The 26,820-nt window shown below is 37.6% G+C and overlaps 10 protein-coding genes and 1 non-coding gene across 14 annotated transcripts in view; 5 read left to right on the top strand and 6 right to left on the bottom strand.

Moving 5' to 3' along the window:
- Positions 1-24: 24 nt before the first annotated feature.
- On the bottom strand, positions 25-504 carry LOC107398271 (uncharacterized). Its single transcript, XM_015981803.2, has 2 exons — positions 349-504; positions 25-293 (listed from the first exon to the last, which is right to left on the bottom strand). Exon 2 carries the CDS (start codon positions 289-291, stop codon positions 94-96), a length of 198 nt encoding a protein of 65 aa, XP_015837289.1. The 5' UTR covers positions 292-293; positions 349-504; the 3' UTR covers positions 25-93.
- A 75-nt stretch (positions 505-579) lies between these two features.
- ReepB (Receptor expression enhancing protein B) lies at positions 580-1,687 on the top strand. Its single transcript, XM_966825.5, has 4 exons — positions 580-846; positions 903-1,135; positions 1,178-1,313; positions 1,361-1,687. The coding sequence occupies exons 1-4, from the start codon at positions 717-719 to the stop codon at positions 1,387-1,389; spliced, it is 528 nt and encodes a 175-aa protein (XP_971918.2). The 5' UTR covers positions 580-716; the 3' UTR covers positions 1,390-1,687.
- Positions 1,683-2,308, bottom strand: mRpS16 (mitochondrial ribosomal protein S16). Its single transcript, XM_966772.4, has 3 exons — positions 2,120-2,308; positions 1,913-2,072; positions 1,683-1,867 (listed from the first exon to the last, which is right to left on the bottom strand). Exons 1-3 carry the CDS (start codon positions 2,231-2,233, stop codon positions 1,725-1,727), a joined length of 417 nt encoding a protein of 138 aa, XP_971865.1. The 5' UTR covers positions 2,234-2,308; the 3' UTR covers positions 1,683-1,724.
- Positions 2,309-2,631: 323 nt separating this feature from the next.
- On the top strand, positions 2,632-11,973 carry LOC100141810 (uncharacterized protein). Of its 3 annotated transcripts, none has more exons than XM_064355483.1 (8): positions 2,632-3,316; positions 3,397-3,639; positions 3,690-3,882; positions 3,965-4,163; positions 4,209-4,318; positions 5,643-6,237; positions 7,235-8,719; positions 11,859-11,973. In XM_064355483.1, the coding sequence occupies exons 1-8, from the start codon at positions 3,147-3,149 to the stop codon at positions 11,882-11,884; spliced, it is 3,021 nt and encodes a 1,006-aa protein (XP_064211553.1). In that variant the 5' UTR covers positions 2,632-3,146; the 3' UTR covers positions 11,885-11,973. The 3 variants fall into 3 exon arrangements, with proteins under 3 accessions (XP_064211553.1, XP_064211554.1, XP_008195754.2); XM_064355484.1 differs by lacking the exon at positions 11,859-11,973 and adding an exon at positions 10,711-11,834; XM_008197532.3 differs by lacking the exon at positions 11,859-11,973 and having other exon boundaries at positions 2,634-3,316; positions 7,235-11,834.
- LOC660426 (beta-mannosidase) lies at positions 11,824-16,209 on the bottom strand. Its single transcript, XM_064355485.1, has 12 exons — positions 16,081-16,209; positions 15,881-16,030; positions 15,687-15,835; positions 15,436-15,641; positions 15,133-15,388; positions 14,931-15,075; positions 14,606-14,888; positions 14,259-14,557; positions 12,651-13,076; positions 12,393-12,604; positions 12,141-12,347; positions 11,824-12,095 (listed from the first exon to the last, which is right to left on the bottom strand). The coding sequence occupies exons 1-12, from the start codon at positions 16,187-16,189 to the stop codon at positions 11,853-11,855; spliced, it is 2,685 nt and encodes an 894-aa protein (XP_064211555.1). The 5' UTR covers positions 16,190-16,209; the 3' UTR covers positions 11,824-11,852.
- Positions 16,210-16,238: 29 nt separating this feature from the next.
- LOC103313669 (hypothetical protein) lies at positions 16,239-19,102 on the bottom strand. Its single transcript, XM_008197530.3, has 4 exons — positions 18,938-19,102; positions 17,884-18,891; positions 17,681-17,838; positions 16,239-16,668 (listed from the first exon to the last, which is right to left on the bottom strand). The coding sequence occupies exons 1-4, from the start codon at positions 18,972-18,974 to the stop codon at positions 16,501-16,503; spliced, it is 1,371 nt and encodes a 456-aa protein (XP_008195752.2). The 5' UTR covers positions 18,975-19,102; the 3' UTR covers positions 16,239-16,500.
- Positions 19,103-19,676: 574 nt separating this feature from the next.
- On the top strand, positions 19,677-21,193 carry LOC103313668 (protein mono-ADP-ribosyltransferase PARP11). The gene is made up of 2 exons (XM_008197529.3): positions 19,677-19,858; positions 19,915-21,193. The coding sequence occupies exon 2, from the start codon at positions 19,923-19,925 to the stop codon at positions 20,844-20,846; it is 924 nt and encodes a 307-aa protein (XP_008195751.2). The 5' UTR covers positions 19,677-19,858; positions 19,915-19,922; the 3' UTR covers positions 20,847-21,193.
- Positions 21,194-21,476: 283 nt separating this feature from the next.
- The window catches only part of Gnpat (Glyceronephosphate O-acyltransferase), a 40,825-nt gene continuing 35,481 nt past the window's right edge, over positions 21,477-26,820 (top strand). Inside the window, exon 1 of one of the 2 annotated variants that reach the window (XM_064355488.1) lies at positions 21,477-21,596. The gene's annotated coding sequence lies outside the window, so the exon portion shown is untranslated. The remainder of the gene's footprint in view (positions 21,597-26,820) is intronic. The other variant, XM_064355489.1, reaches the window with a different exon arrangement.
- PolI (DNA polymerase iota) lies at positions 21,618-23,938 on the top strand. The gene has a single exon (XM_966492.4). The coding sequence runs from the start codon at positions 22,283-22,285 to the stop codon at positions 23,894-23,896; it is 1,614 nt and encodes a 537-aa protein (XP_971585.2). The 5' UTR covers positions 21,618-22,282; the 3' UTR covers positions 23,897-23,938.
- LOC103313666 (hypothetical protein) lies at positions 24,327-24,955 on the bottom strand. The gene is made up of 2 exons (XR_010333355.1): positions 24,685-24,955; positions 24,327-24,640 (listed from the first exon to the last, which is right to left on the bottom strand). It is a non-coding gene; the product is annotated as a hypothetical protein (transcript).
- On the bottom strand, positions 25,083-26,013 carry LOC103313667 (uncharacterized). The gene is made up of 4 exons (XM_008197526.3): positions 25,778-26,013; positions 25,544-25,729; positions 25,387-25,497; positions 25,083-25,341 (listed from the first exon to the last, which is right to left on the bottom strand). The coding sequence occupies exons 1-4, from the start codon at positions 25,925-25,927 to the stop codon at positions 25,192-25,194; spliced, it is 597 nt and encodes a 198-aa protein (XP_008195748.1). The 5' UTR covers positions 25,928-26,013; the 3' UTR covers positions 25,083-25,191.

Genomic DNA, 26,820 nt, shown 5'->3' with positions numbered 1-26,820 from the left:
CTAGTTTTTCATTGAAACACCGCCTTACACCTTAAACAATTTATTTAACATAAAATATAAACATTAAACTGGACTAAGCAATTTACAATGGATTTAATCACGGGATTTGTAGTTCTTGATGTTTACCAAAACCCAAGCTGGGACAATCATCATAGACCCGGTGATGACAAGCCCGTGAACCACCTTCTCGGCGAACGAGATTCTGACTCTAGGGGGGCCCGAAATAGCAGACATTTGCCGAGTGGCTTGCCTCACTTGAGGCGCAACTCTGACCAAAGTACCAGTGAACATTTCTGCAAAATTGAGCGAAATTATCACTAATACAACAACTAAAAACACTTTTATTACCGATTTTTTCCCGAAGGATAATTTACGTGCTTGTTGATTAGGTAACAAATGCAAAATGGCGACTTGATAATCCGAATCTAGTGGTTTTCAATTTTGCACTAAGCCGGAAAAGAAATAAAAAAGCGATAAGGAATACGTATTTTGGGGGTTGTGTGGCACCGTTCCATCGGCGCGGCGATAAGTTATCGCTTTGTTTAATTTGCGCAATTTTTTACATTGCCACAAATAAGTTTAATCGTGGGACTTTCCGGTCCTTTGGTTTCATTTTGTCTGTTGGCTGCTTGACGCAGATAACCTCTAAAATTAAATTCGGCCTTGAGCGTCGCAACGGCCTTTGTTTTTCGTGTTGTCACCAAAAATTATCAGAAATGGCAGGAAGAGTTGCAGAAATCAAAGAAGAGCTCAACAAATCGCTCCACGACAAATCAAAACCGTGGTCTTCCCTTCTGGCCACAGTCGAGGCGAAAACCGGCGTGGACAGACTGTACATCTTCATAGGTAAGGGGTTAAGGTCCAACGATGATGAACAGAACTGTGGTAATTGGCACAATTAGGTTCCATTGCTATTATTGGCCTGTGGCTCGTTTTCGGATATGCCGCACAACTCGTTTGCAATACCGTTGGGTTCGTGTACCCAGCGTATGTCTCAATTCGTGCCATTGAGTCCAAACAGAAAGACGACGACACCAAGTGGCTGACCTATTGGGTAGTTTTTGCCATTTTTTCCATCCTCGAATTCTTTTCCGATCTTATTGTTGGCTGGTTCCCACTTTATTGGCTCATGAAGGTAAAAAAACAATTTAATTGTCCTTTTCTAACATTTTTTTAGTGCGTATTCTTCGTGTGGCTCATGATTCCCACTGAACTCAACGGTTCATTAATTCTGTACAAGAAAATTGTGCGTCCGTACTTTTTGAAACACCACAACAGTGTTGATGAGGTGTTAGCCAAGGCTAAAGATTCAGGTAATTCAATTGATTGCTTTATCAATAAGTTAATTGTGTTTTTGTAGCTAATAAACTTTTGGAAAAAACAGAATAAGAGGAGCACTCTTCCGTGTTTAGAACATTTATCCTAAAATACTTTATTCATATGTCAAGTGACTTTCGGGAATGTTTTATTTGCGTTTGAGATTATTATACTAGTATTATATTTAAAATTATTTTAGTGCCTTTTGGGACGGTTTTTTTGTTTGAAAATTGATAAATGTTACACACTATTTTTGTATCACACAGTTTTACGATCTCATGTTGAACACAGGATTATTACAAGGCTCAAATGTACTGTGCTTTAAATTGTTTTGTCCAGTTAGCTGCTATAATAAAAAAATTAAATCGTGTTTTATTTATTTATTTCTAAACAGAGTAATAACTACGCTAAACAGAACTACTTGTCTCTGACTTTTCTTCATTACTATCATCAGCTTTTTCTTTAGCAGCTGCTTCTTCGTCCGCTTTCCTTCTGTTCCTCCAAGCTGTCATGTAACTTCGCGGATGAATTGGGAAATAACCGGCCAATCCTAAAAAATTAACGATGCACGAGAGTTTAAATATAAACAACTGACCTAATAATTCTTCAACGGGACCTGAACACCCTGCCCCGTTTCCAATCCAGTAACTAATGCGTTCTAAATTAAGAGACACCAGTTTTTCATTATTTGCATTTGGCATAGGATCATAGGACCCCACTTGTTCTATAACGGGCTCAAACTGTTCCCTCCGGCGCTAAAAATAGGCGAACATTACCCACTTCTCGTAACAAAAATCAATACCTCTGCCACAACAATGTGATAAAACGGACGATTGGTACATCCTGCTCGTACAAATCGTATTACTTTGGCCGACGTTGCGGCAAACTGGCCGATACCGCTAGAAGGGGGCAACATGTTCAAAAAAATTTTCTATAACCTCAATTTCAGATATGTCAAGTGTGAGGTTAGCAATTTTGACAGATCACGTGACGGTTTTTTTAATTTATTTATTAATTTATTATTACATAATATGCTTAATTACATTGTGCCTCTCAAACGGACACGAAACGTGCTGAATAAGCACTTGTTCACGGCTTGGAAAAAATAATGCAAGCGGAGGGGACCGATGGACTGTGGCTCTTTTTTTTTGTTCAAAATTTTTAAATTCATATCAGTTATAAATTACAACACAATCATAGGATTTTTGATAAAAATGTAGTAAAGTTAGTGTGTCCTTGACACTGAAACCTACAGATTATCGCCATTGTTTTTCATTTGTTTACGATGTAAAAACACATAAACCGCTGAAAATTCACTGTCGGCCAATTATTAGCAAAAAACAAGTTTAATTTTTTATGCATTTGAGAATTTCGAAAGAAATTAGGGATAGCTTAATGCAGTAGATAAAAAATGTTGTGAGTAGGTACTTTGTCTCGATTACGAAACAGGCCGGCCAACGCGACGGGAATTAGAAGTGATACTTAACCGTTTCAAATAAGGTGGTTCTAAGGAAATATGTAATAAGTGGCGGTTTCGCAGTTTCGGGAGTGTGTTTGGAGGGTGCCCGGGCGCGTATTTTGCGTTGATGGCCTGTTTTTCCAAATAATGATTTTCCGTTATGTTGGCGGACTTGCGCTCTCTTACGTCACGCAGCAAATGGATAAAAAACGTTTAGAAGAACGAAAGGATTGTCGTCCATTGGAGACCAGCTGATTTGAGTTGACAATAAAATGTTCCGGTCTTGTCAGCCCGTATTGGCTGGTAAAGTGTCGAAAAATTGTGCGGTTCGTGCTGAAACCAACTGAAATAGGCCAAAAAATTGCTGGCGATGATGGAAACTCAACAATGGCCCGCAAAATTCCAACAATCTGGGGCCGGGACCGACACCACACAAGATAGTTTAAACAATGGAGAGGACGGCAACGTCGCGAAAGAAGAAAACGGCGATGGGGTGCACGAGAGCGACAAGCGGGCCGAAAACGACAGCCCCACAATCAGGTCAGTGCTTCTACACCCGGGCCCTGCGCCGATTTTTTCAAACTCGAAAATTATGGGGCTGATTTTGGCGTTTGTTGCAGTGAGAAAGCCAGACAGTTAATATCGTTGATCTTAGAGCAGATGAAAGAATTGTCAAACGCCGAAAAATATCTCTTGTATTTGAAACTGTTTCAAATCAGCAATGTAGTGGACCCTTTGCGGCAACCCTTGAACCCACTGGGCAGTCGTTCCGAAATCAACAGGACCATATCATGGATTAAGACTCACTTAGAAGAAGACGCAGCGCTTTCTCTCCCCAAGCAGGAGGTCTACGAGGAATATACGTAGGAAAAACCCCGCAAAACTTCGATTTTTTTATTGTTTTTTATCACAGAGTATATTGCACACAAAATCAAATCAAGTCTCTTTCCCAAGCTGATTTTGGCAAGGTCATGAAGCAAGTGTATCCAAAAGTGAGGGCTAGGCGCTTGGGTACCCGCGGAAATTCCAGATATTGCTATTCAGGCTTGAGAAGATGTATCAAGTTAAAGCCTCCAAAATTGCCAGATCTTGGCGATAAGCCTTTAGTAAGTGTTCTTATCAAATGTCGATACAATTGTACTCAAAACAATTGTTTATTTATAATTTTTTCGTTTTTTTTTCTCCCAGAGCACGGAAGCCACTTGTACTCAGTCGACTTTAACAGCGGCGGCTTGGTTAATTGTGAAAGAATGGTCTGAATTTCATTTTGGAGTTCAGTTTCCATCATTGCAAGCCTTGGCCCGGTTTCTTGTTGTTTCTCATTCAGTTGGTGCAGGAACTGACGCTGCCAACCAGTTGACTTCAGCTACAGAATCACAGTTGAAAGGTAGTGAAATTCTGGCTTAAACCAATTTCTACAATTTCAATTTAGGGGAGGTGTGTGGTGGGAAAACTGGAACCAAACACAGAGAAATGCAGCTGCAGTTGCAGAAGAAGATCCAACAGAAGAACGAAGTCAAAGAAAGAAAAAGAAAAATTCAGGTAGGCGGCTATTTTCAACTATTTTACCTTGAACTTTAGTATAATCGGCAGTTTTATTTACAATTAATAATCCTGAAAGTCGGTATAAATTTCCTATTTAACGGCCAGAACGCGCCAAGATGCAAATTTTAAAGTTATATTATTGAGAGTGGTTTTAGACGCTTTACAATGTTGTAATCCGAATTTAAGTTCAGGTGCCAAATACTTCTCTTACTTCATCATCCAGCACGTGGTAAAAAAACATTTGTCAACGTGCGTACGAAAAATTATATAATTTTATTTGTCTTTAAAATAATCGTAAATTGTACTTTTTTATCTCCTGATAAAGATTTGTTTTCAAGTAATTTAAACTTGATGTAAATAAATCTAGCTAGCATAACAATTCACATATATAATTTATTATTATTATTACTTTAATACGATACAGCATTTGATCCAAAATTGCTAATGTAATTTAAACGTTCTTAGTTTTTTTGTTATAATGAGCTTTTAAATTGTACATTCACTTATTGAGTGAGATGTAATAAAATGACTGAAATGTGTTGCTTGCTGTGTCGATGTGTTTAGTAATAAAAAATTTTTTTTAGTGAGAATTAACATCTTTCTGTATTCTATTTCGTTTATTTAGTTCAGTAAAGAATTATTCGAGATTTATTTTACAAAAGTATGATTACTTGGGTTCTTCTTAAATTCAAGAATATTTTCAGCGTTTAATTTTAATCGACTGGTATATATAATTGCTTCAAGCTTAGCCAGCAAACTAAATTTTATTGCATCTATTTTAAAAAATTAAGGACAAACTATATAATTTTTTTATTAATCCAAAGTGTCATTCCGCATAAATAAAAACATACAATCTTCTATTTGTTTACTTGTTATAATAAAAAAATTTTGAGTCGGTCTTAAAAAACAGATGTTCTGAAGAATATTCTTATAAGATTAGTTACTAACAAAATATTAAATCTGAAATAAATGTGAGAACCATGGTGTTGCAGATCTTCTTTTCTATTCTTTGTTACTTTGATTGGGTATTTGATTACGAAAGTGACTTAAACGTATTTGCAAGTCACGATGATAAAGGAAATATGTAGAGTAAAAGTTCTAGGTGGTATTGTAGTTTTTTTGCCCCTAAGGCAATAACTATAAAGCATGAGATTGAAATGTAAAAAATCAAACAAAGTGAATCATTAGCTAATATTTCCTGTTTTAAGCAGAACAAAGAGGCACTTTTTATAGTCTGTGAGTCAATTAGCACTGAAAGTAACTCATAATTGTGCTTTCATTAAAGTACAAAAATAAATAGATTGGTTGTCTGCTCCGACAGTCTCCCAAATCCGATCCGAAGCCCTCTGTGAAGAAATCAAAGGGATCAGTGTCGTCGATCCGACTCGAAGGTTCCCCCACATTGACGGGTGCGGGTGAAAGCAGCACCAGTACAAGCACCGGCAGCACCAGCACGAGTCCCACTCAGGGCAAATCTATCTGTGATAAATCGTTAGATTTCACTCAACTACCAGCGTTACCTGACTTTAAAAGTTTCCAAAAGCCCGTCTGTGAACAACAACAACCACAACAGCAACAACAAAACGGTGTCGGGACCTCGACGAAAGTAGCGATACCGCGTCTAGCCTCCGGTAAAGCTCAACAACAGCAACGATCGCCCCAATCGTCCCCCAAGAAGCAAGTCAAGAATGCAAAGTACAAAGCCATCCAACCCAAACCGCAACCATGTGATAACGCATCGTACAACCCGCAGACCACTGCGGATATCAGATCTCAAGGTGTACTACACAACGTAGATAGGTGTAAGGAAAGAAAATCAAGTGATGATGATTGTGATGCTCCCGTTTTTCCGCTGCCGAGGGAGAGGCTCGAAAGCATCAGCAACGTCGACAAGGACGCCATGGACGAATATCTAGGTTAGCACACTCTTTCCACTTTGTTATTATTTGTCTTTTCTTCTCTGTTACGGTACGAAAAGTATTTTGTATTGTTTTGCTCACAAAGTTTCAATCAGCTTCCGGTGGTTCGCAAAAAAACACCAGCCCCGTTTTTAAAACTACAACATTTACCCAGTCATGACGAATTTTTGTACTTTTGAATTGAGTTTCCACCGACTTTTCGTCTTTTTGGTTGGATTTTCCAGAAATGTCAAATGACGAATTGAAAAAGAACGCGCGCATGCGCGTAGTACCTGGAAGGTAGAAGTCAAAGAAAAACTGAAGATGTGAGATGCAACAAAAACAAAGATAGACTCATCATTTTATGAATTAACGTAAGGCCCGTCATGATTGTTGTAAAAGTTGTAAGCATTTTGATTGGGCCGTTTGAGGTCGGCCATTAAAATTTCGTAGAAAACCAATCACTTTAATTTTTTTGATTCATTGAAGAATTATTTTTTCGGATATGATTGGTCTGTTTGAGGTCGGCCATTAAAATTACGGAGAACACCAATCACTGTAGATTATTTAAATAATTGTTCTTTTGGATATGATTGGTCCATTTCAGGTCGGCCATTAAAATAAAGTGAGAAACCAATCACTTTGAATTTTCGTATTCATTCAATAATAGCAGTCAATGAATAAAGTTTTTTTTTTTGATAAATTTTATTTAAGAGCTCCACAATTCTTATGTCAGGGGATTCTAATCAAGTTAATCCGTTTTCAGTATTTTGTCATATTTTAATTTAAAAATAAAATAAAAATAAAATCTTGTTAAATATGGTGGTATCAAATAAGACAATGCCATTATTATTATTATTATTTTATAAGGGATTTCGTTGCAGACCAGTGTAATTAACCAGAGAACTGTGAAAATTTCCTAAAATGGTCTAATGTATAGCTATAAATGACCAATTCAATTACTTTTACAAATAGCTGTAATGAATTACAACACTGTTTATCTCGTCCAATTCAGGTACAAACAACAGCCAGCACGAAGAAGAGCTGTCGAAATACTTCAGCAACAACATCGAGACAGCGGACCAAGACAACTCCACCAAACTCTCCCAACTCCGTCAACTCCTCGAACAGAACGGCATATCCGACAACAAAAATTTCCTCATCGATAGCGGCCCCACCGTCGCCTTGCCCCACCCCATGCTCGACCCTCTGGCCGTCCCCAACGTCAACATCTATCCAATCCCGGCCCAGCTCTCCACATTACCGACCAACCAGAGCAGCGCTCGCCGTCGCGTCAGCTTCGAAACGCCCCTCCACGAGGACACCGTCCCTCCCAGCCCAAATACTCGCCGCAAAAACTTCAGCTTCACCCCCATATCACCGGGCCCCCAATCGCCCACCGGGCGCCAATCCAAGTGTTCCAGCACGAACGTAAGTCCTTTTGTGAGTCCCCGGAACACACCAATACCCCGTACTAAAAACACGACCCACCAAAACGCCGGAATCGGCGTCCGGAAAAAAATCAAACGCGAATCCGATCTGAGCGTCGAAATCCCGGACGCGAAAAACTACATGGCCATGTCGGCCCCCGTCAGCCCCATGCTATACAACAACAAAAAATCGGTCCTCGAAAAACTGCTACATTCGAACAGCAAAGTCGCCTACACCCCGGATTATGTCAATCCTTCCGTAAAACACGACGTGAGCGAAGTCGATTTACTCGAAAGCGAAAACGTGGAGACTTTCCCGGACTTCACAGCCTATAGGTCGCAGTCGGTCCCTTTGAACCAGATGATCAAGTCGAATTTCACCGAAGACGCCCACTTCCTGCCGACTCTGCCCAATCAGGGCGCCGATTTCAACGACTTCGACCCGATTTCCGAATCGGTGACCGTTAACCGGATCATTGACGCCCTCGACGAGCATCCGTGCGAGAATCCGGGCACTATGGAGATGTACAACGTGGAAATGCCTCAAAACAGCCAATGCCTGCCCAGCTTTAACCTCATTGTCGACAACAACATCGACAACTTCGGCGAGAATATGGCCTTTGCGCCCGGATCGCGTCACCTGGCCAGGTCGCAAAGCATCGATGTCAATTGTTTCGATATGAAATCGGCCAATCTCAACCCTTCCAGATCTGTCCCAAGCACGCCCCTCCCATTTAACAGTAGCAAGCCCGCCCCCGTGAAAAACTTCGCCAATCAGAGCTCGCGCTCGTACCCGTCGACGCCGTCGTTGGTGGCCGAGTCGGCGTTTAACTACGCCGTTAACGGAGACTGTCTGTTGAACGGACAGCCGATACGGAACGGAACGGCGCGGAATCAGGCGGATGAGTTGACGTATTTTATGAATTTGAACGAAACGAACGAGGACAATAATATCGATAGGCATTTAACGGCAGAGGAGGAGTTTAGTATAGGGAGGAGTTTGCCAGGTAATGAGTTCGGTATTGCCGAAAGTGAGAATGCTTTGATGGACGAGGACGGTGTCTTGATTGGTGAGCAGACTTTTAACGGGAATATTAATAATTGAGGAATCGTACTAATGCCATTTCTGCGGTTGCAATCCGTGATTATGTTTATTGACCCCAAATTTTTATTGGTGCTATGATAATTGGTTTATCACTTTGTTTGTGGCGGTCAGATTGTGGGAAATTGGTCGGAACAAACGTGATCATGGCGTGTTATCGATATCTTAATCTAAAGTTTTTAATCGAAAACTCATTTTTTTGCGATGTACTGAATCAAAATTTTATCTTTCTTTGAGATGTATTACGATATGAAGTAATGTTAATGAAATATTTTTGGATTTTCAAGGTGATAGTTTTTCAAGTAGTGTGCTATCTCGACATCATTTTTAACATACCGGGTTTTACGATGTCATTTTTTGTTTTGTAAGAAATAATAATTGTTATTCCCGTCAAATTACAAATAAAGTAGATGAAGGGACTACGTAACATTTTTTTGAAAAAAATTTTAACTACTTTAATAATGTTTAATTCAAATGTGTTTAACGCATTTGTATTTTTCTGTAAAATTTCAAGCTAGTTGTTGCTAAAGGGGCTATGTACAAGCTATTATAAAATTTAGTTGTGGATGAAGGGGTTGTGTCCAATTAATTTGTATTGCATAATAATTTTTTTTTTGTTGGTAACATTTTAAGCCTTCTTTTTTATATAAGAATTCTAAATTATAAACACTACTTTAAAACACGTTTTCGGTAGCAACACTTCTGCGAAAACGCTTAAAGTTCTCGGGTCTCCAGGTATGCAACTCGCATACGCTCGTTGCATAACGACAGCCCTCGAACTTTAACTTTAGACCCTTCATCCATTAACCCTTGCAAAAATTAAAAAAAATAAACCTTTTGATAAAACTGTACCTAAAAAATAATTGTTACTTTAGTGACATTTCAAACTAAGTAGTTTACTTGGAGGTGTTACCAACTTATTTTACCTACTTTATATTTTGACGGAAATATAATAAATCATTAAATATCAGCAGATTTTTTTTTAATTTCTTGCAAATAATGAAAAATAAGGAAGATAATTGTTTCGAAAATCAAAAATCCTCATGACAAATGTGTTTACAATTTTTATGTTCACTGTAATAATTTTAAAATTTTGAATTGTGATGTTATTTTTTGTTAATTTGTTTGTGTTAAATTTTTACCCTGTCTTATACACATAACTTATGTGTCCTCAGATGGAAATAAATTATTATTATCATTATTTATTACCTAAAAAATGGACAGAGTTTAGTTCCTATATTTTGACATATTAAAATTACTTCCCATGGGATTTTATTAACTTTTTAAGAAACGAAAAATACCTCTCCTATTTTCGAAATTATTATAAACAAGTAGCAGTATTTTTTGCAAAAATAATTGTTGGATATACCTTTGTATGAAATAAAATATGGTGAAAATTGTAGTTTTTTAGAATCAAACTGCTTGAAAAAAGTAAGGGATATTGGAATTTTAGAACCGCGATTAATTTGAGATTTTAAATGGCAACTTATTCGAATTAGTTTAATTTTGAATTAAATCATAATTTCGCTTTCTGTAAACCGCCGCTTCATATTTTATTCCAAAGTATTCATAATAAAAAACACAGTCACTTTATTTTTATAAAAGTTGTTTGTGGCTGAAATAATTGTGTGTTCTCTTAGAGAAAGAAACCTAAAATGGCTCTTTCAGAGCGTTCCGTTCGTTTTTTCTTTAAGTTGTTGGGTAATTTTGCACATTCTGACCTGCCGTTGTGTACTAAGTATATTAACAAGGGTATATAATTGCTGTTTCGATGTGGCATAAGCCGTGTAACATTTTGGATACGTATCTTAAAAATGTGCAATATATGTTGATTGTTTTCTTTTCGGCTTTAAGTGTATTGGGTCCGTGGAACTGGTGTTGGTGTCGATTGTAGTTCCGCAAATCTTTCTAATTTTAGGCTTTTTATTGTTTTTGTTTTCGGTTGTTTTCAAACAATAGCTGATGTTTAATGGATGGACGAGGAAAATTTTATACAAGATTGTCTGTGATAAATTTATATTATTCTTTTGGAATATAGTGGCGCTAATTGATTGTTTTATGATTTTAGAAATCATGTTGTTTTCTTTTCCTTTGTTTTTGTTCGGAAATCGTGAAATTGGTGAAAATTCGATGTTTGTGTGTAATTAATGTGAGGGTAGTCCAAAAATAATTATCGCAACGACACCCTCGATAGTTCTTACGAAATGTTATATTTTTTTATAAGTTGTACAATGTGAATAGTGGGTGCAGATCGTCGAGGATGATGATAGCGGGTGGGTCTTAATTATTTGTGGACTATTGTAGAGTACCTTTTAATTATCGAAGCCCGAATTAATGTATTTTTGTACCTACCTACGCTTGAACCAGCTATAGTTGTTTTCGATTCACACCGGTGATCGTGCATTTGGAGGTACAGTTCGATGCACTGATAGTACGAGGCGGTTTTTACCCCCAGCCTATTACCTGTGCCTAGCTTTTACACCATGATAGCTTGTAGTTTTTTAAAGGAACAATCTGAAAAATATAACAGTTTATACTGATTCTGCTAGTTTTTTTTAGTTTCACTCTGCTTGACCTAATTTCTTTAACGCAGCTTTCGGTGAATTTATTTTTGATAATAGTGAAAAACGTAAACGAGAACGCTTGCCTTAATAACAAGCATCACAAACTCTAGTTTTACGTTGACTTATTGTTAATACATTGATCTCTTCCTTTCCGTTTCGCTTAAAAAAGTCCGAGCTTTTTTATGCAAGTTTCAGTGAAATTACTTTAAGGTTTTAGTTGTACGCAATGATTTTATTAAGGTTAGATACAAGAAATAAACGACTAATGTACATACATATTTACAAATTAACTGACTAAAAGTCTGAATATTGGTAAGCTCATTTTGTAAAGTGAATAAAGTTTGGGATACTCTTGCAAATTATTTTTGCAAGTTATTGTTAAATCCTTGTAAGAGCTGTTATTTTATCAAGTACAAATTTATTTAACGGTAATTTGAACAGTTCGTAGATTAGTTGGATGTTTTGGTGTATACTATTTGTATCAATATAAAATAAATATATTCGTATCTCTTGTTTAAACCTTTATTTCATTCACATTTACAGATACGCGGGGTCGCTTAAATGTGTAACTGTCACTGCGGCTTGCAACGCATCCAGTGTGATGCGACTGTCGGCTGTAAAATTCACAGTTTTGCTGGGAAGCACTTGCAAAAAGCCGTTTTCCGAAAACACGCCTTTGACCTCATGAGTGTCCAACCACACGAACAAAGCGACCGCATCTGTGGACACAGTCACGCTGAAAATTTTCTTGTACAAATCGACAATCTCAACGGACTCAATCTACAAAAAAATAACACTATTTTGAACACTTGTTTACTGAACCACCTTCACTGCAGGCTTGGCGAGGGCACAGTTTTTGAGTTTCTCCGGGAAGATATAATTAAACGGGGCCAAAATAATATTACCCTGGTCGAGCAACCGAAGATGGAAGAAACATTTTTTCTTCGCTTCGGCATAATCGCTGCCACAACCGGCGGTCTGTAAAGCGGTGGGTGCATGGATGGTTGTGACAGGGACCGATTTGTACAAATCCTGGTACCAAAAATTAAAAAAAATATAATGAAATAATATTCTCACCAGAGAAATTGGCGATTCTACTGCAATTAGCGGCTCTAGAGACTCCCACTTATAAACCTGAACTAACCCTTTAACTGTTACATTTGGTAGTTCTAGACCGTCACAAATGGCATAAACCTCCAAATTATCGTCCGTGAGTCTCCCAGTGATAATCATGGGGTTGAAGAAATCTTTGACGAAGTACTGCAGCATTTTCCACCGCCCGGTAAAATCTAGCAGTGGAATAATTATTTTTGTGGGTGACTTGAGTGACCGCACCTATCCCGGACCATGTGGGTGCCACCCAGACGTCGTTTAGCTGCCAGTAGAGGGCCCCCATGGTGTTACCTTCCCCCTTCTCGTTGACTCGCCCCTTGAAACTGCGATAGTGCTCAGTTTGGACTTTCATCGCCTGTGCTTGGAGAATTTGAGAGAAATAAATGAAAGCTTTAACGTAGTTTTCGCTCGCAGAATCAGGCAGTTGCATCTGTAATTCAATTAAATCGACGTTTTGGTCGTTACCGCCAGGGTGGTGTTGCCGATAGTCCATGAAGGCACTATCAGGTCTTAAATCATCCAAACTGGCGGTGGCAGTAAGCCAGGACTCAATGCTGGGCATTGACTGGTAGCCGTATTCTGAGGCAAACCGCGGGATTGGGAAAGTCTCAGGGGCCCAACTGTCGCTTGTGTAATCGTAAAAGTGAACTAAAAGTCGGTTGTTGAAAAAATCGGTCTCCATTGCACACGTTTGCTGAAAACTATTTGTAAAAGCCACCGATATTTTAATTATTTTTAGATTTTTTTAATTTTTTTGTCGCTTTTTTTAGCGGTTATTTATTTGTAAGAACAAATAACAAGAACAAATTTATCAATAATAGAGATCCAACTAGAGGATGAAAAAATAAAACAAGTCCCTATAATTAGATCAAGTTCCTTAACGACATCTTTGCAAAGGAATAAAGTCAGTAATCAACAAAATTAATAATAGTTAAGTTAATAATGTTTGTTTCAAATTTTTATTTAACTTTTTTTGTCGATATTTATTGAAGCTGTTTGAATAACTGCTCAATGTTTTTAAATAGAAATAAAATAAATGAATAAATTCTGTTACAAAACTCTGGAAAAATATTAGTGATACTATTACTCATTACTCATTATTAACCAAATTTTTAGTGACTTATAGCTAATTTTTAAATTAGAGAGCCACATATTTTTAAAAAAATTACAAAAAAAGATTAAAATGTGAAGAATTGGGAATGAATTAAGTAATTTCACCCAATTTGAAGTAAATTATCCCACAAATAAATTAATTATTGACGTGACATCAATTGGTTGTTTTATTATTTACCTTCTTTTGGACATTGAAGTGTTTTCAAAAGAAAAAAATGGGCAACAATAAACTAAGACAAGTGGACAAAGGAAAATCAGCCGTGATAAAAAAAATTCCCTCAAACGTCACTACAAGAAAACTATAATTTTTTGTTTTATTTTGTCAAAACGATAGTTTGTGCATATTAGATTAATTGAGGGAATCTTTTACAAGAAAAAAATTTCAAGCTTTTTCTTTTGGAAAATGACATGCACCTACACAGAAAATTTGTTCAATTTTAGTTTTTCAGAATTTTTCATAAAAACATCTTCGATAGTGAAGGCATTGGCAAATCAAGAAACGACCTTTGGATTCAAATTCAGCAGAGGATTTTACATAAGAATCAGTTTTCAATAAACGCGTGTAATCATTGTATTAAGATGAGTCTGTTAAAAGTATTTTAATTATAAGGAATTGTGGATTTTTTTAAATTCACATAGCTACAGAAAGAAAAAATTATAAGTAAAAATATACTTTTAGCAGACTCGCACTGTATTTAGCCCGGGAGAGAGCAGTACCGTCTCCGTAGAGGGAATCCCCCGGGTTCTGGGCCACGTAACCCTCCTGATCGCTTTCTAGCCCGTTAGTGGGGCTTGAAGTTAGATAAGTGGCGTTGGGTACGATTTTAAGGACTTCAGGTCGAATAACATCAACGTACAACTTAACGTAGTCATTTTTATAAATCGTGAAATTGTCCCTGGTGTCGTACCAATCTTGCGCCAAAACGGCCTCATTTTCGTTGTTTCCCGCCCAAATCACCACACTAGGGTGGCTGGCAAGGCGTCTCACTTGATGTTTAACTTCCTTAACCACGTTCCTTGAATTAATCACAGTTATAGGCGGCTCTCAAAATTCAAAAACCCACTTCAAATAAGCATCGTCAGTGGGATACAAAGCGCACGCAAACATGAAATCCTGCCAAATCATTATCCCGGCATCATCAGCAAGGCTGTAAAAATAATCCACGTTGTAAACGCCTCCGCCCCACACGCGCAACATGTTCATGTGGGCACTTTTCATGGTTTCAAAAAGCGGAGCTAGGTTGAGGCTTTGGCTCCGCTCCGGAAGAATGTTAATGGGGATTGCGTTGGCCCCCTTTGCGAAAATCGGGACTTGGTTAACTTTGTAATAAAAGCTGAGGCCTTGGTCTGAAACGGAGTCATTAAAATGCAGCGGTTTGGCCAATGTACCTAATTTTTCCTGGACTAGCTCCACCGTTCTGAACCCTATGTGCACAGTGCTTTGGTCGCGCTCGTGCTCGCTAACAAATGTTACCAACAATTTGTACGTGGACTGCGTGCCGTAGCCGTTAGGCCACCACGTGCTCACCTCACTCTATGGGTAAAAAATTAAATATTTTTATTAAAACGCTTGTTAATTTAATTAACATACGGATGGCACCAGTAGGGTAGTCGTCACTTTGACTTCAAACTCGTCCACAGTTTCGTTAAATTTAAAACTGGAGGTCCTTACACCCTCCTCTGTTTCCAAAGAAACATCTATTGTCCCTGAAATCGCCGCGATTTCGCCTGCATTTAAGTACACAGAAAGGGGAACAGACCAGAAATCATCGTCTGGATTTTTCAACGGTGTTGCCACCAAATATTCAATAAAAGCGTCATCGAAACCGATTATTTCAGTCAAACCCCTATTAAAAAATTGTATTTGGTTTTTTCGCTCCACGATTGGTAATACCATATTCCCACAGAGGCAAAAGCGGGGCCCCAGTCCCACGCGAACGAAGCTTGCTGTTTTCTGATACGATTAACGTAGCAAATGCCTTTGTACTCGGGAACAGGGCATTCGGGCGGGATTACGTATTCGTTGCTTGGGTCCTTGGCCAAGGCTTCGGCCGTGGCGACCGCAGAGGCGAACTGAACCGAAATTTCATTCGCACCCACCTATGACTTTCATTACAAAAAAGCACGCTTTTAAATTAAATCTACTTGAAGCTGGTCTCTAATGTTGAAATTGTAGCGAACAAACATGTTCTCGCTCGTCCCCACTTCGTGTCCATTGACCGAAACAGTCGCAAATGTGTCCAAACCCTCAAAAACCACTAAGACAACTCGACTGTTTAGCAATTCTTCGCTGACTGTAATTGTAAGTTGTTAATACGGTTAATTGGTTTGGGCACAACCTGTGAATGTTGTGCTGTAAGTCCAGTTGGTTAGGCCCACCCAACTGTAATTTGAGTCCCCAGTACCGTAGAAAATATCCCCAATTGTGCCACTTTCCATGAGGGCGGAAAATATGCCGCCGGGAACATAGGCATCAATAGTTAAAGTTTCTACGGATAATTAATTCGAATCGAATTGATTGATTGGTTAAGTGGCGTACCGTTGGGCCCCCCTGTCACTTTCCATTGGCCGTTGAGGCCTTGCCGAATCACCCCATTGGCCAAACCGGCCAATATTAACACAGAAAACTTTGTCCAAATTAACACCATGGTGACGCAGTAAGTTACTGTGCCACTTGTAGAGATAAAAGATGAGTAGTTTTATAAAAATGATATATTTTCAACGAGATAAGAAAACATAATATTCATTAGAGTAATACAAAAATATTTTAACACTAGTAACTTTATAACTGACTCTAGGAGAATGTTAGATAAATATAAACTACAAGTATGATAACACAAAATATTTACAGTCATCTCGGTTTCAATTCAATTCAGCCGATGCAAAGTTAGACCAGATGACTAATTTTATTTGAATGGCTTAAGTATGACACTTTTGTAACAATGTTCAATATCACATTTCACATGTCTAACACTTCCGACGCTATACACTGCCTCACATGAACCTCGTACTCGGAGTTTGCAGGAAAATTCTTGTTGCAGATGTTGCACTGCAAAGCTTTTGCCTCAGATGTGGGAACGAGATTTTCAACAATGTCGTCTTCAATACCACACGTGGAGGCGTGATTCTTAATAAAATAAAAACAATAATTATTTATATTATTATTTATAATATTTATGTCTCGGGAGGTGGTGCACATATTTTAACGATAAATTATGCATTAAAAATAAACTTATCCTTATAATAAAAAAAAATAAAGATCATTTTTTATTTTTAAAGAAGTAAAATGTAAAAATATGCAGGAGGTAACAGCACAAACATCACAGTATTTTTAAACGAAACGATTTTGAATTTAAACCTGTCGAAAACGCAAATATTATTATTATTATTATTATCTTAGGAGTGCCAATAAACCAGATGAAAAAAAAGACTACCAGTCACCTTAAATGTTTTTGTTTTTGTGCGTAAAGTGTGGTATGAGAAAGCAAATTTAGCTTCAAATATAAAAATATGGATAATAATTTTTTAGAATTATTTTGACATGTGGATTTACGATTCCCTGTGGTCCCCATCTTTTAAGAAAGTAAATGAAAGCACTTTAATAAGTAGGAGAAATGTTCTATGTATTATTTTTCTGCAAAAGCTTTTTTGTGGTGATATTATCAGCTCTGATCTTCTGGATCAAGTGAACATTGTAGTACCTAGAGCTAACAACCGAAATCCTCCTACATTTTATTTTTCCACCTATAATACCTTTCATCTGAATTCTCCACTTTTTAAATGTTTTAAATTATATAATAATATTACAATAGATTTAGATATTTTCTTCAATAATTTCAAAACTAAAACTGTAAAGGTCAAGCTTCTAGAATATTTTTCTTCGTAATTTATAATGTTTTGTATAATTTAATTGTCTCAAATATGCTCTTTTTTTGTATATTGTATTGTTACTTGTCCACGTTAGACTAATAAGTCTGTTGGAAATAAATTATATTATTATTATCTTACACCCTGTATATCGTTCTTAAAAAATACAAATACCTATAAAAAAATTAGCTTTCAATGATATCTAGCTTTGCACAAGATGATAGTTTTGGAAATTAGATAAATAATTATAAATAATAAATTCCAACAGTTACCTCAATTTGACTCTGTGGGAATTCCGCGTTACAAATGGGACAACTAATTTTTTCTTCTGGTGGTTTTTCAACTTTTGCGGGAGTTCTGGTTCTCGGTGCACTTTTCGGAAGGTTTGCGCTCGCTCTTTCTGCAACAACTTCTGTAATTGCGTCAGGATCTGAAAAACAGCTTTAAACGTTGTCCACTTGTAACACAACCGCACCTTCTTGTTTGTTGGCTTTTTTCGGCCTCTTGTTTTTTTTACCCGGAACTGGGGGAGGCACCCTCCTCCTCAAAAAGTTCTGTTCGTTATCTTTGACTGGACTCGTCTCAATTACGTAGTCTTCAGAGTTGTCCTCCAAAGATGGGAGCGTTCTTTCAAAATTCTCCATTTCTGCTTCTTGCTGCTTCCTTTTCTCCTCACCTTGTATAAACTTGTCAAACATCGCCTCAGACCTGCTGGTGGGCTTTTTGGCGCTTATGGATAAATTTTTTCGTGGTATTTTCGGCTTTGTGGATTTGCAGGTAGCAGGGGTCTTTTCTTCAGTGAGATCTTCTTCAGGAACGTAAGGAAGGTCTAATGTAATTTTTGTACTTGAGTCTCCAAATTCCGCTTTGTTTTTCTTTACAATGCTGGCAAAGTCAGGGTCGCTGTCTACATCCTCCTGCTCTGTGTAAATTTTTCGTTTAACCTGGCGGCCTGAGCGGCTAACGTATAGATTTTCAACTGGAATTTGATCCACTAGGTCATCAAAGCTGCCACCGCTTGGGATTCCATTGCTGGTTTCAGGCAGCTTGTAATTGCTTGATGGATGAATGGGGGAAGGCAGAGGGGCCCTTATGAGAGACTCTTTTGCTAATTTCGCGATGCACTTATTAATCTGTGTAAACGACTCTGATAGTAATTTTCTGCGCAGCGAGATGGAGTACTTCTTAAATTTGGGGTTTGTGGGAATTGGGAGGGAAAAGACAGGGTCGTGGTGAATGATTTGCAGAAACCCTTTATGCAGATTGGGTTTTTTTGGAGAAGACCGCAGAGTTCGCGTGACTCTGTTTCCCTTCGAAACTTCAACTGCGTCATCAGACTTTTCGATTTTCTTATAAAAGTTCCTTATGTCCACGGTTTGTCGGTCAAACTCTCGGTTGAATTTCTCTTCTTTTGCTGTTTCTTTCGACCTGTTAATCGCTTCTTGCAGCTCCCTAAATTCCTTCCCGTGATCTGACTCTGCGACTAGTGAACATTTTAAAATGGAAACATTAAACTGAACAATTTGAACCTTTAAGGAACTCCTTAAAATTATTTTGAAACGCCATTGTTTGACTACAATAATAACACAACAATTGCCAAAGTTAAATGTAAATTTCAATTATTTTCGAACACAAAAACACAGACGCACTCATTTTTTCAGGTTAAGTTCAATTTTGACATTTGACATTAATTTTGGCGGGAAGCTTTCAGAAATTAATCAATGTCGAAAATTTTCATTTTTCATCAGTAAAAACAGTGTGCTAGAATGTGGCCGCTTATTTTTAAAAATTAATTTAGATTTTTATCAAACTTCGTTTGTTTAAAATTGACTTTACTTGTAATTATTTCTTTTATTTTAGCACCAACAGTCTGAAATTCTCTGTAAAGTGTACGAAACAACTCGTGAAGCATAATTTAACTCAAAATAGGCTAAAGTAGTACTCTTCCAATTGGTGTCTCTTAAAGAAATCGTAGTTAAAGTGAACCAAGTAGTCGCTCCTATGCAAGTACGTAATGTTGGTTGCATATTACTTCAATTTAAAATTTTTAAAATAAAAAACGGCACAAACAACTAGCCTGAAGCTTATTCACGGAGTCGTTTGTTCCTTACTCGTCGCCTCACGGCTCGTAAACAAATTTCAGAAATAAAACAATGATAAATTGATAAATCATTCAAATTCTTGGCCAAATTTGGTCCCACCTTTCTACTTGCACTTGCACATTGTAGTGCAAAAATCTGGAACGCCGATTCGCCTGTTTAAATTTAGCGCTACGAAATCGCTGACTGTGATTGGTGCAAAAAAATTTCTTTTGAACTTAGCAATGGAGACATTTTATTACTGAGTAAAGTTTTGTAGTTTAACCGTTAGTTTTGTAGTTTTGTGTTTTATAGATTCGTTCAAATTGTTACTAGTTTAGTGTTTAAGTGCTTCATCTTTGCAGCTTCGAGGTGTGTATTTTTATTAAAACACAGTAGGTAACTGACAGAAATTTAAAATTCACTAGAATCGAAAATGAAAAGGGCCCGAGAAGATGATGAATATGACGATTTTTGCAACGGTTTGCAGTTCAGCGACGGCAATAGCGCTTCGCCTTCGCCTAGACATCGAATTAAGCGCCCCAAAGTGAACCCCAACTACGAGACAATCAAGTTTCACTTTGGTGCCTCGTCCGTTACTTACAAGACCATACAACACACCGACCCGGCGTTCAAAAAGATTAAAGATTTAATAGATATTAAGTCACTGATGATCGAAGACCTCATTGAAGTCAACAATCCGGTCCTCGATATCGCGTATGAGATGAAAAAGTGTGAGAAAAAGCACACGTTTGGGAACGTCAATGAAGCTCTGCTGTTCCATGGGACTAGAAGGGAGAACGTGGAAAGCATCTGCACCTATAATTTCGACTGGAGGCTCTTTGGGAGTAACAGGGGCCACAAATTTGGAAAAGGGGTGAATTTCTCCCCAAGCGCCAAATACGCAAGCAACTACTCGGACCCCCACAGTTACCACAAAATTATGATCGTTGCCAAAGTGCTGATAGGCAACGTCTGCCAAGGGGACCAAGACATGTCGCTGCCGCCTCCAGGCTATGACACAAGCCAGAAGGACCAAAGAGCGAGCGTTATCGTAAAGTATGAGGATAATGAATTCTACCCATATTACATTCTCCATTACCATTTGCGTGAAAAACACAGAAACAACAATCATTATCGTTATGATTGTAACTACATAAATCGTTATGATCGTTACCATGTGGAGAGAAGACGTTATAACACTCATTACAACTATTACCGGGATCGTTATGGCCCTGGTTATGGTAACTATCGCTACGACAACCATCGCTATGACAACTATCGTTATGACGACTATCGTTATCACAGAAATGATCACTATGGTGATCGTTATGATGGTGCTAAAACCAGGCATTTTTAAGTTTTTTCTGATGTTTGTTAACTTCGTTCTAGTAATATAACCAAAGCAATAGTTTTAATGTTGAAACTTATTTATGTTCCAAAATACGCAGCAGTATTATTGCAAGCATTCCAGTTTCAATTGCAATTTGTTTATTGTGATAAACGAAATAATGCTGTGAAGTAGTTTGATAAGAATAAAATTATTTACTTTGAAAATGTGACACTTACGTTGCTTTTATAAATTTAGTTATAGGCTCAGTAACATTTATCGAAAATTGTAAGTAGTTTTTGCTTGTCTTTGTTGCTTTTTGTATACACTTTTGATTTTATGTCCACGTTTAATTCCTATTAAAATTTTTGGATGAAGGCCTGTTTTATTTTTAATCGTTATAGTCCAGTTTATGGTACATTTAATTATAATTTGTTGTTTTCTATGATATTTAATTTAACCGCTATTAAGTATTAGTCATCAAGAAGTTCATGACCAGGGCGACCAACATTGAAGTGTGATAAAGTAATAAAATACCCGTTGCCCCTGGTCCTAGTACCCGTTTTCAAACATCATTTGCTAAATACCGGAAGGGAGCTTACTTTCTGAGTGAAAATTAAGCCAATTTCTTTAAAAAAATTGAAATTAACTGTGATCTTTTACTGATTGGGTTGGCAGCATTGCAATTTTATATGCGTCTGCAACAATAACCCCTGTGTCTGTGTCCCTGTTTTTTGATTGTGAAACAACGAACAACAGGTCCAATGCCCATTTTCAAAGGTAAATTTGCGTAAATTTGGGCCCCCAAGCCCAAAAGGCCCGCTACAAACCCCAATCTCAAAGTAGATAAGCTGGGGTCAAAGATTGTGTGATGCCAAAATTTGCACCCGAAAGATTATGAGTACCAGCAAATTGAGAATTTAATTACTAACGAGTCAATGTTGACTCTATTTGCCGTTATAACTTCGATTTTCGCTTATTTGGTACCAATAAGGGCCACAGGTATGGCCAAGGTGTGAGCTTCCCAAACGCAAAATATGCCTCGTGTTCTACCGACGATATTTACCATAATGTGATGATTATGGCCAATGTGTTAGTTGCTAATGTTTGTGATGGTGGTGAAAATATGCACTTGCCTCCGCTTGGGTTCGACCCGTGCCAAAAGCCTGGCGGAGTTGTGATCGTCAAGTACGAGGATAACGAGTTTTATCCTGCCTATAATTTATACTATCACATTGGTAAAAACTACGATGGAGATGACTGTTGTGAAATAAAACTTTTCTTAATTGTTGAAATTGTTCAGAAGTTTTTATTTGCTAAGTTTGGGATTGGTAGCCTTGTAATTTTTGAATAAGCCGCCTAATTGGTGCATTGTGATTGGCCAAGTCATCTCAAATGCCAAATCAGTAGAAATAAACATAACCTCACTAAAGTTGCAAGAGTTCTTTTATCAGTATTTAAAAACAATGTCTTTTGAGATGGACCATTCCCGTACTATAATTCACATCGATTTGGACTGTTTTTACGCGCAAGTGGAAATGAACAAAAACCCCAGCCTCCGAACGGTCCCGCTAGGAATACAGCAGAAAAACATTGTCGTCACTAGCAATTACACAGCCCGTGAATTTGGCATAAAAAAGTGCATGTTAATCCCCGAGGCGAAAAAACTGTGCCCTAGCCTCGTGCTAGTCAACGGCGAGGATTTACACGACTATCGCCAGACCTCCTACAAAGTAACCAATCTGTTGCAAAAGTACACCCCTCTGGTGGAACGCCTAGGTCTTGATGAGAATTATCTGGACGTGACGACGCTAATAAACGAGAAATTGAACCAAAAAAGTGATCTCAAGCTTGTGGGAAATGTGTTTGGAGACACAAGTGATAAGTGTGAGTGTGGCTGCACGGAGCGCCTGATCATTGCCACAACAGTGGCTCAGGAAATCCGCGACGTTATTAAATCGGAACTCAACCTCACGTCCTGTGCAGGAATCGCCCATAACAAACTTTTAGCAAAAATTGCAGGAGCGCGCCACAAACCAAACCAACAAACTGTTGTTTTCCCAAATAGTGCGTTAGAATTGATTCTTAGCCTAAACGCACCGAACGATATCCCGGGAATTGGCAGAGCGTTGTTTGAACAATTAAAATGCATAGGGGTTGAAACAATTGAGGAGCTACAAAATGTTGATCTCAAGAGACTTGAAACCGTTTTAGGGCAAGATAAAGCTAAGTTAGTTCATGAGTTAAGTTTGGGTATCGATAAAAGTGGGGTCAAGCCGACGGGGAAGCCCCAAAGCATTGGTTTAGAAGACAGTTGTAGGTCAATTTCTGTAGAAACCGAAGTGAAAATAAAATTAGAACAGTTGTTAAACCGTCTCTTGCTTCTGGTGGAAGAGGATGGGCGTGTCCCCAAAACCATAAAACTAACAGTCCGGAAGTTCAACAAAGACAACAAGATGAGCCACCGAGAGACGCGCCAATGCAACGTCAATCCCTCGATTTTCTCCTCAAACCAACCAAACAAAGAAGCCAAAATCATGACCACGATCATGCACCTTTTCAACCGAATAATCGACGTCAAAAAACCCTACCACATCACATTACTTGGCCTCTCTTTCACGAAGTTCCAGGAGCCCCCGAAAAACACGCTCGCTTCGTTCCTGCGCAAGGACCTTGAAGTCCAGTCAGTGCTGAGTATAGAGAACCAGAACGGTGTCGAAGACGCCGAAAGTCCCGTCCCTTCAACCTCGAAGTTGGCACCAACGGAGGGGGAATCACCCACACCCTCACCGAAAAAACTAAAGTTGACAAATCTCGTGTCGAAGAAGCGCTGTTTTGAGGACTATTACGAAGACTGCGAGAGTCCCTCAAAGTTGAAGGTTGCGGATTTGTGCTTGGATTCGGTGTCGTGCCCCCCTGATGCCGACAAGGAGGTGTTCAAGGAGCTGCCGAAGGAGGTGCAAAAGGAGCTGTGGGAGGATTACAAGAGGAGGAGGGCCAGTGAGATGAATTTTTGCAGCAGTCAAGTGAAGAAAACCAAGCCCAACACGTTGCTTAATTATTTTATCCGGAATAACTGATGGTTTTGTAGATTTTTTTCATTAAATATGTTTTAATAAAAATTGGTTTTTTCTTCCACCCAGTCATTCCTAAATTCCAGATTGTATATTTTCGCGTGGTGGTAGGATGTTAAAAATACACAATTTTTAAAATTATCTGTATTTTATTATTATAAAAAATTCAGTTTTATAATAAGTCATCAATAAAAAATAATCTTCAACAGATTTATATTGGTTTAAAATAATCCGTAATCCGCTTGTTGTTTTTCAATTGCCTGATTGTTTTCGAGTCGTAAATTGAAGCCTTTTGGTTGAAACGTGAGTAAATGCCAGCGCCTGTTTGCTTATCAGTTTTGTATCTGATGACTTCACCTTGAGGCTTTATGCCTGACGTTTCAAAAAAGTCAAGAACACTAATTACATCGTCAAGGTCGGTGTAGTCCTTAGTGTAAAATTATTACAGCGTGAAGAGGTTCAGTATCTGCAGATGTTGAAACTTTTGCGTCCCAAAGATCTCCAATTTTTACAGCTTCTTTTATTTTAGTCCATATCCCATTTACATCTGCTTTTGGTAAAAACAACATCCATTTGCCCACTTTGCAGTAATCATTCACATTTTCTAAACTGTATTTGTTGTTTTTTGCCCACAGCCAGGGGGCTTCACCTTTTGTGACGTCTGTCGGATTCAGAGTGCAATCATTCTTTATTTCCTTTGATGCTACATCACATTTAAAGACAAATTTTGCGTCCATATTTTTTCTAAATCTAAAAAACTTGTTCAAAAATTTTTATTTACTTGGAGGTCTTACGTTTGCGTGCTATTTTATGGGTATTTTACTGGTACTACTGTCAGTAATACCACCACTTCTAAAGTAGTGTCACAACTTTGCCCATGCACTTGTGTATTATTGGTTGCATCATTAAATTTTCGAAAAACACCATTCTTTTAGTGTTTATAATATTGATATTGTAATTATTTCATATATTAGTTACGACCTAGGCTTTGTTTAAATAGTAAATGGCATCAATAATTTCACATTTTAATCCAAAGAACCAGAAATAAAATTATTGTTATCTCGACAAAAGAACGTCAATTGTGAAATGATAACACTTAAAATATTAGAGATAAATATTAGTGAAATGATAACATAGTCCAAACATAACAAACAGAACGTTACAGACTAAGTAGGGGAAATGAAAGCTGGGATATTTTTCTATAAATTTTATTGTGATTCTGCTTTTCACAAACGTTTGTAATAAATTAATCTCAAATACTTTGTATGTAGACATAGTGTTAAAAATTTGCGACATTGCGTTTAGGCATGTATTGATTTTCTGAGATCTATATTTCGTTCTAACGGCGTTTGGGGAACTGGCCCCTCGTCTTCTTCTTCCACATATCGATACATAAGAAATATTGCAGCGCAGCCCACAACCGAGAGAACCCCGCCAACAATTCCTAAAAACTAAAGCCGGCATAAAAATTTAATTTAATTTAAAAATGTGGTTACTCCTGGCACTTTATGCATGGTGGGATTTTCTCTACATTCGATGGTCGTCGACACTGTCATCACCGAACCAATAATTCCAACAAGAGAAAATATTAGATTCAAAATTATGTCCTGCGACAAACTGTTAAAATGTGAATATTAGTACAGAAGCACCTACAGCTGTGACCCACTTTCCTGGATATTTCACTGTGCCCCCGCATGAGAACATCAAATAAAACAGAAACTGTACTCCAACATTACACCCGACACAGACGGGAAAAACGGTAGTGAACCAGTCGGGTCTGTCGTAGCACTGGTCCCAGCTTTGCGCCAAAAACAGGGCCAAAGCTGCTAAACACACGATCTGGGATTTTCTACATAGAGTTAGCCTTTTGAGTAAAGTATTACTTACTATTGCCAGTATTTTTGTCCATCCTGTTTTTGTTAAGAGAAATTTGCCCGGTTCTAGCTTATCTCTAACTAATTCATCGAATGAGGCACTTTTTGGGGCGAATGTGTTCAAAAACTGGGCCTTTTTTTGATTTATTGCCCGTTCCGCCATGGTTTTATTATCATTATTTAATATAGGAGGTAACAACGACTGAGCAGATTTCGTACTATTATGAAGCTGATACCATTATCGGTTTTTTTGTAAGTAATCATAGTGTAGTGTGATCTCTTATTATGATATGTAACAGAGCAGATTGATATCTGACAGTATCTTTATAATCAGCTTTACATAATTTGATTTAAAACTAAAATTGATGACATTCTTAAGAATAAAAAAATAAGAAGAGTACTCTATTTATTAAAATGTTTAAGTTTTTTACCTACTTTACGTGTGTAATTCCGCCTTTTTGGAATACTTATTTTTTTTTAAGTCACATATGTAATGTTATAATAATTTTAAAATAAATATTAAATACCAATCGAGAAATGTTAGTTGTACAAAGTTTTATAGAGTACTACACAGGTGAAACCTAAGTTGTAAATTGTAAATCTATTTCATAATCCATTTTATTGAATACAATAAAACCACACAAAGGTGCAGTTTATTTATGGATTATACATAGAAGCAAAGCGTTTAATTGTTAAAGAAACTCCATCAAATTGAGTGTGGGATTAACTACAAGTAAAATTATAGCCTTGAGTGTATACGATCAGTCAAACTCAATCATTCAAGCTTTCTTTAAACCGGGCCTAAATATTTAAGGATTGCTCTGATCAGTCAAATAATAACTAATTTGTCCAGCAAGAACCACGTGGAGGTTTAGAGCATTCTTGCCAGGAAAAAAGGAAATAAGGATGTGGTAAACAATGATTATTTGAAAATGAAGGGAATGTTTTTTTGAAAAAAAAATGTTTATTTGCATTAAATTTTGAGCAAGCCACTTTCATTCATTGAAATTAAAGACAAAATTATTACGTGGCAATAAATTATTTGAGTGTTTGATT

The sequence above is a fragment of the Tribolium castaneum genome, chromosome 3 (genome assembly GCF_031307605.1).
Source record: "Tribolium castaneum strain GA2 chromosome 3, icTriCast1.1, whole genome shotgun sequence".
In the NCBI taxonomy this organism is placed as follows: Eukaryota; Metazoa; Arthropoda; class Insecta; order Coleoptera; family Tenebrionidae; genus Tribolium; species Tribolium castaneum.
The sequence above is the reverse complement of the archived record's forward strand: the minus strand, read 5'-3'. Positions and strand labels throughout refer to the sequence as shown.